Below are 7500 nucleotides of genomic sequence, written 5' to 3' on the forward strand. Positions count from 1 at the left end.
AAGACTCTTAAAATGGAGAGAGTATCCTGGATTCCTCAGGAGAAAACCATAGAATCACAAAGGCCCTTCTAAGAGGGAAGCAGAAGTCAGGGAGGTGTGGAAGATGCTTCTCTGAAAGCTTTGAAGACAGAGAAGGACCACAAGTCAAGGAGTTGAGGGAAGCTTCTAGAAGCTAGAAGAGGCAGGAAAGGAATCTTCCAATGTTCTTCCAGTACTTTTTGTGCTTCTTCATACAGAAGGAGCCTAGCCCTGTCAGCATTCTAATTTTAGCCTTATAAAACCCATGCTCTAACTGCTGACTTTCAAAAGCATTCGATGAGAAATGTGTGCTGTTGTAAGTTGGTGGTAATTTATTGCAATAGCTAGCCTCGTACAAGCTCTCCTAGTAGCTCCATAGTGGGAGCTGTTATTCTTCTCCCCGTGGTGTGTAGGTAGAAAGTGAGGTTCAGAGCATATAACAAGACAAGGATGGCACAGTTGGCAAATCCAGGATGGGCAGCCCGGCTTGTCTGTCGCAAAGCCAGACCTCATGACTGTGGCGTGGTTCTGTGGGAGGAGCTCCATCTCACCCTTCACCATGACCAGCCAAGGGCTGTCCTTTGTCGAATCTCTGCCATCCTAATAACCAAGGGGTCTTTGCTGTCTGCCTTCCCTAGCATGGCCAAGTACTTCCGGAACAACTTCATTAACCCCCACATTTACTCCCGAGGCATCGCCAAGCTGGTGTTCTGCTGGGACTTCACTGTCACCCATGGGAAGGCCGTGAAGCTCAAACAGAAGAACCTCAGCACTGAGATACGAGTAAGGCACACTCCCCCCGCCCCGCACCTTTCCACACTGGCTCCTTTCCCACTCCCACCCCCTCCTATACGTCTATGAGGCTGGCAATAGGAAAAATTAAAATATGTGTATTACCTAGGGCTATAGTACTATTTGTAGTGTAGGGAGATGGACATTTTTATATAACTGGGGAGCTTGGTAATTGGTGCTACCTGCCTAGATGCCAGTTTAGCAATCCATGTCCAATTCTTAAATTGTGCCAGGTATGGTGGCACATACCTGTAATCCCAGCCCACAGGAAACTGAAGCAGGAAGCCTGTGAGTTCCAGATTAGCCTTGGCTACATAGCAAGACTCCTGTCTCAAAATTAACAAGCAGGCCAGGCGTTGGTGGCTCACGCCTGTAATCCTAGCTATTCAGGAGGCTGAGATCTGAGCATCATGGTTCAAATCCAGCCTGGGCAGGAAAGTCTATGGCACTCTTATCTCCAGTGAACCACCAGAAAACCAGAAGTGGTGCTGTGGCTCAAGTGGTAGAGCGCTAGCCTTGAGCTGAAGAGCTCAGGGACAGCGTCCAGGCCCAGAGTTCAGGCCTCATGACCAACAACAACAACAAAAAATAACAACCAGATAACATAAGAAATTTGCAATGGAAGCTGTTGATCAATAGAGGCTGGTAGGTGGGGGAGAGAAAGCAATACAGGTGCCAGGTGGTAGTGGCTCACCCTTGTAATCCTAACTACTCAGCAGGATGAGATCTGAAGATCACAGTTTGAAGCCAGCCAGGGTAGGATGGTCCTACAGACTCTCATCTCCAATTAGTCACAGAAGAAGCCACAAGTAGTGCTGCTGCTCAAGTGGTAGAGCACTAATCTTGATCAGAAGAAGCTCAGGGATAGCAGCCAGGTCCAGGACTGTGTGTGTGTAGTAGTGGGGGGGGGGGGAAGCAGTAGAGTTATTCTGAATAAAACATAGTGTGTGCATGTTTGAGATACAATAGTGAAAAATGACAGCAAAGTAAAGTGGACTTGGGTTTGTGAGGTGGGATCCAACCGGGGAGGCAGGGGAGGGAGAGAGAGGATGCAAATGGTTGAAGGTGTTTATTTGCATGTATGAAAGTAGAACAGTGGAACCTATTGAAATGGTTTTGGGGAGGAGGAGTGGGATGGGGAGATTCATAGATGAGCTAAGGGTGATTGAGATCCATTATTTATGTATGTGGAAATGGCACAGTGAAACCCACCAATATATACAAGAAAAGCAAAACCCAAACCAAAGGGCCCATGAGCTCAACGCCTTCAAGAATAAGATCAAGGGGCTGGGAAGGTGGCTCAGTGGTAGAGCGCTTGCCTTGCATGCCTGAGGCCCTGGGTTCGATTCCTCAGCACCACATAAGCAAAAAGAAAAAAGCCGGAAGTGGCGCTGTGGCTCAAGTGGTAGAGTGCTAGCCTTGAGCTGAAGAGCTGAGGGACAGCGCCCAGGCCCAGAGTTCAGGCCCATGACCGGACCCAAAAAAAAAAAAAAAAAAAAAAAAGAATAAGATCAAAAGCTATGGGTCTTGGTCTGGGAAGGTGGCTCAGTGGTAGAGCGCTTGCCTTGCATGCAGGAGGCCCTGGGTTCGATTCCTCAGCACCACATAAGCAGAAAAAGCCAGAACTGGTGCTGTGGCTCAAGTGGTAGAGTGCTCGCCTTGAGCTTGAAGAGCTGAGGGACAGTGTTCAGGCCCTGAGTTCAAACCCCACGACCAACAACAAATAAAATAAAATAAAATTAAAAGCTATGGGTCTTTGTCAGAGATGGAAAGGAAATTTAGCCAAGGTGATGGGGTTCTTGGCCATTTTGAGATTCTCCCATAATCCATTTCCAGCATGAACTTCTGCCTCAGCTGCAGATCTGGGTGGCTTTGTGACCTGTGGGTCAACTTGATGGGCGTGTGTTTGCAGGAGAACCTGTCGGAGATTCGTCAGGAGAACACCAAATTCACGTTCCACCAGCAGCTGACCCGCTTTTCTGCCCACGTGGTGGCCTGGCTTGTCTCTACGGGAATGGCCGCAACCTGCTGTGTAGCTGTGTATTACCTGTCTCAGTTCAACTCTGAGGTAAAGCAGACAGACAGGATGATCCCGTCTGGAAGCAAAGAGCCAGAGGCTAGGCTGGGTAGAGGGAAGGTGGTACAAAGCCCTTCCTTTTAGCCTGGATTGGTGGCTGGGTGTTTAAAACTGTGTATCTTGGGAATGGATGCTAGTGACTGGCTCACACCTATAGTCACAGCTACTTAAGAGGTTGAGATATGAGGATAGAGATTCAAACCCAGCCTAGGCAAAAAAGTCTATGAGTCTTACTTCCAACGAATCACTAGAAAAATGGAAGTGGAAGTGTGGCTCAGGTGGTAGAGCACCAGCCTTGAGCAAAATAGCCGAGCAAGCGTGTGAGATACTGAGTTCAAACTCTGGTACCAGCCCCCAAAACAAAACAAAACAAAATTAAAAACACCTTCACAATCTCCCTGGGCAGGAAAGTCTCTGAGACCTTTTTTTTTTGGTCGGTTGTGGGGCTTGAACTCTGGGCTTGGGCACTGTCCCTGCACTCTTCAGCTCAAGGCAAGTGCTCTACTGCTTGAGCCACAGTGCCACTTCTGATTTTCTGAGTAGTTTATTGAAGATAAGAGTCTCATGGACTTTTCTGCCCAGGCTGGCTTTGAACTGCAATCCTCAGATCTCAGCCTCCTGAGTAGCTGGGATTACAGGTGTGAGCCACCGGTGCCTGGCTCTGAGACTCTTATTTCCAATAATCCACCAGAAAACCAGACATGGAGATGTGGCTCAAAGTGGTAGAGTGCTAGCCTCGAGCAAAAGAACAAAGGGACAGTGCCCAGGCCTCTAGGTCAAGCCCCACAACTGACCAAAAGAGGGGGGGGGGAGAGAGAGACAGAGACGGGGGGGGGGGAGGCCCAGCACTGAGTGGGCATCTTGGTCCTCTCCTCCACTCGGACAGTTCCTGAAGACACACAGGAACCCCGGCGCTGTGCTCTTACTGCCTTTCGTCGTATCCTGTATCAACCTGGCTGTGCCACGCTTTTACTCCATGTTCAGGCTTGTGGAGAGGTTTGAGATGCCACGGCATGAAGTCTACGTCCTCCTGATCCGGTAGGTGTGTCTGCCATACTCGAGTAGGCCTCATTTCTAGGGAGCCAAAAGAGATTTGGCTCAAATCCCCAAGTTCTGAGCTCCAGAAGAACAGAATTCCAAGAGTAGCGCAGGTCCACCAAAGAACCTTGCAAAAACACTTACTGAATACAACTGCTTTTTCTAGGGCCCCCCTCCCTCAAAGTGATCCCTTACTTTTCTCAATAACTGTCCTCCTCCTCCAGGATAACACCTACAGATGGGCGGGGCGGTGCACTGCACCAAGGCCTCTGGCTGAGGAATTATGGGGGACTGAAACCATAAAGAGTCAAGCCAAGCCCTGGTTCCCACAGCACCACTTCTGGGGAGACACAGTTCTGCGACTCAGGCCGCCCACCCCCACAGAGGTGGGAGGGGTCACTCACTGACCTCAGGGTTTGATAGATAAAGGTGAATGCTACCCCAATCCAGACATGATAGCTGGTTCTCTCAGTAGCCCTGCCTGAAGATGATTTTCCTTTACAGTTCACTGTTAGGGGCTGCTCTTTTCCGTGGCCTCGGAGATCTGGCTCCTGTCCTCTTTTTGCCTCTGTCCTCCTTGATCATGGCCCCTTCTCCCTCACTGGCCTCCTAAGTGTTCACACACATGCCCGACTATGTACCTACCTCCGGGCTGTGCTTTCTGCCTGGAAAGCTCTTTTTCCACAGAGAGCAACATGGCTCATTTTCTGGCTTTCTTTTGACTTCTGCTCCCAGGTTGGAGAGCTCTTCCCTGACCCCCTCACTTTCCTTTCTTCTCTGCATCATAATTTTCTTACCAAATACTAACTTTCTTATTTATTGGTTTCTCACACTCCACACACACACACACACACACACACACACACACACACACACACACACACACACACACACACACACACACACACACACACCTTATGGGGAACTCTTTGCCTTGTTCACAATTACCTGAGACATAACAGGTTATCAATACTCATGGTGGAAATGAATGACTGAACACGTCAGTCACGCAGTCTCTTCATTATCCCTCCACATGGACCACATTACCCCTTTTGTAGGTGTGGGCACCGTCACCCCCATAACCTTGCATCCTGGGTAAGATGGATGTAATGGACCAGAGTTGTAAAGATGAAGGGGGAAGATTAAGGAGAGCAGGCATCCAAGACACCCTTCCACTGAAGAACATTTACTATTAAAGCAACAGGAAGTTAGGTGATGTCACAAAAGAGTGTCAGAATAAATTGGGTTATGCTGCCATAACAAAAATCCCCCAAGGAGGAGGTAGGCGAGAACTGATTGTATATAACACAGAATTGAGAACTGTAAGGGCAGGGGTGGGTGAAGGGGCTGTGAAGTTGTTGAAGTAATGACAGGGACCGAGATGCATTGTGTACATTAACTGCTTTGTTAAATGGCAAAAAAAAAAAAAAAGAAAGCATTACATAAGCTAAAATGAGGATCAGTGAGGGAAGGGGGTAATAAAGGAGGGTGAGGGGTCACCTAGATCAAGATGCACGGTATTCATAAACTGTCCTGTACAACTACTTAAAGATAATGCAATTACTCAAAAAAGTCCCCCCAGATCTCCACAGCCTGGGAAACAATGGCTTCTTTCTTTCCTGTGTGACCTCTGCACTGTGGACTGGCCAGATGATTCTGCCTGTGATATTCCCCAAGGGGCCAGGCTGTGAGCACCGGAACATAATTGGGAGACAAGGGCGTTAGAGGATCACACGCTGACTTAGAGGCCATAGTGATAAGTCTCACTCCTGCTCACCTGCCATTGGTTAGATCTAATCAGTCAGATGACCTCCAGCCTGCCAGAGTGTTGGGGCAGAGGGGGCGGGACAGGAAGGGCAGGACCATCTCTCCACAGATATGTTGGCAAGCACACGCTCAGGAGGCTCCACGGAGGGTAACGAGAGCCGTTTCTCTTCTGTGGTTGATCTAGAAACATCCTGCTGAAAATATCCATCATTGGCATTCTTTGTTACTACTGGCTCAACGTCGTGGCTCTGTCAGGAGAAGAGGTGAGAGATCCCCGGGGTGTTCTGTCCTGTTGAGTTGTCATTGCTTGGTCTTACCATGGAGGATGTGAGTTTCTGGATGGCCATGACTCTGTGTTTGGCACAAATGCCTTTGGGGCAGAGAGAGGAGTGAGTCTAGGAGACAGCCCCATGGCATGAGAGGCCACCATGAACACGCGAAGATCCTAGTCAAAAGCCAGCTGCATCATCGCTCAACCTCTTGAGGCGTCAGTTTTCCCATCTGTAACATGGGCACATTGGCTTATACCATTGTGGGTGGAATAAGCGTGTGCCCAGCATATACTAGACCTGCTGTGGTGGTGTCCCACCCCTGATACATCCTGGCCCGCCCTCATTTGCCTGTGGCTTTTAAGTCCTCCCTCACCTCAGGTGATAGTGTCCAGCCCACCCACCTAGAGAGTTGTGCCCCACATGCCTTCAGGAAACTCACCCTCTCTGGTCATCCCCTCATGGTGACTCTGCTTCCCCAAGACAGACAGCCTCTACCTCTACCGGATTTCTTAGCTTTTGCCAGTGCTAGGCCCTCAGGGCACAGGAAGCCCTGGAGTTTGACCTAGAGTTGGGGAAGAAAGGGCATCTCTTTAACTCTCGGCCACCCTTTGTCCCTGAGGCCCCCCCCCCACAACACTGCTGTGCCCAGATGCAAATTGTTTTGCATGAACATGACACCCTCACCTTTTCATCCAAGTTATTGAAGAAGTTCAAACCAGCTTTCCTTAATAGAGAAGATATCTTACTATCCTTCCATCTATCCATCCATGCATTGATCTGTCTGTCTGTCCATCCATTCATCTGTTCATCCATCCATCATTTATCCATCTATATCCACTGTACATTTATCCATCTGTACATCTATCCATCCATCCATCTGTACATCCATTCATCCCTCTATCTACTCATCCATCCATTCATTCACTGATCCATCTATCTGTTCATCTGTCCATCTATCCATTTGTCCATCCATCCATCCATCTATTGACCTGTCCATCCATCAATCTATCCATTTCTATGTATCTATCCACTCATCTATCCATCTATTCACTGACCCATTCATCTGTCCTTCCACTGGTCCATCCTTCTATCCATCCATCCATGCATTCATCCTTTACTCTCTCCATCTATGTATCTACCCACCTATCCATTTTTGGGCTGCACACACAAAACTTTCCTCTCCTCCCTAAGCCAAATCTAAAAGCTTCAGCCTATCAGCAACTTGCACTGGCTTTCTGCAGAACTTAATAACCACAAATTTCATAAACCAATGCCTTTGGGGCATTAGCCTGCTTACACCTCAAAGTCATTATCTCAGTCAAGCAGACACTGACTGATTTTCTGTGTGGTCATTGGGCAAAAAGAAGAGAAGCATTCTTAACGCCAGTGCCTCTCATGTTCCTGAAGAACCCAATTATCCTGGGCCAAGAAATGGGATGCAGAAGGAAAAGGTCTGAGATGAAATGACTTAAAGGGAGGGCTGATGAGAAAGGGGAGTTGGTACACGTAGAAGGTCAGCCCTAGGAGAGGCAGAAG

General features: G+C 48.5%; 1 protein-coding gene across 4 annotated transcripts in view; it reads left to right on the forward strand.

Moving 5' to 3' along the window:
- The window catches only part of LOC138814916 (transmembrane channel-like protein 5), a 41064-nt gene that overhangs the window by 24174 nt on the left and 9390 nt on the right, over positions 1-7500 (forward strand). For all 4 annotated transcript variants that reach the window (XM_070004027.1, XM_070004029.1, XM_070004028.1 and 1 more), the window contains 4 exons: positions 657-801; positions 2723-2878; positions 3774-3925; positions 5877-5955. In XM_070004027.1, coding sequence (XP_069860128.1) covers positions 657-801; positions 2723-2878; positions 3774-3925; positions 5877-5955 — 532 coding nt within the window. The remainder of the gene's footprint in view (positions 1-656; positions 802-2722; positions 2879-3773; positions 3926-5876; positions 5956-7500) is intronic.

This window comes from Dipodomys merriami, unplaced genomic scaffold, assembly GCF_024711535.1.
Source record: "Dipodomys merriami isolate MVZ:Mamm:240054 unplaced genomic scaffold, mDipMer1.0.p SCAF_62, whole genome shotgun sequence".
Taxonomy (NCBI): Eukaryota; Metazoa; Chordata; class Mammalia; order Rodentia; family Heteromyidae; genus Dipodomys; species Dipodomys merriami.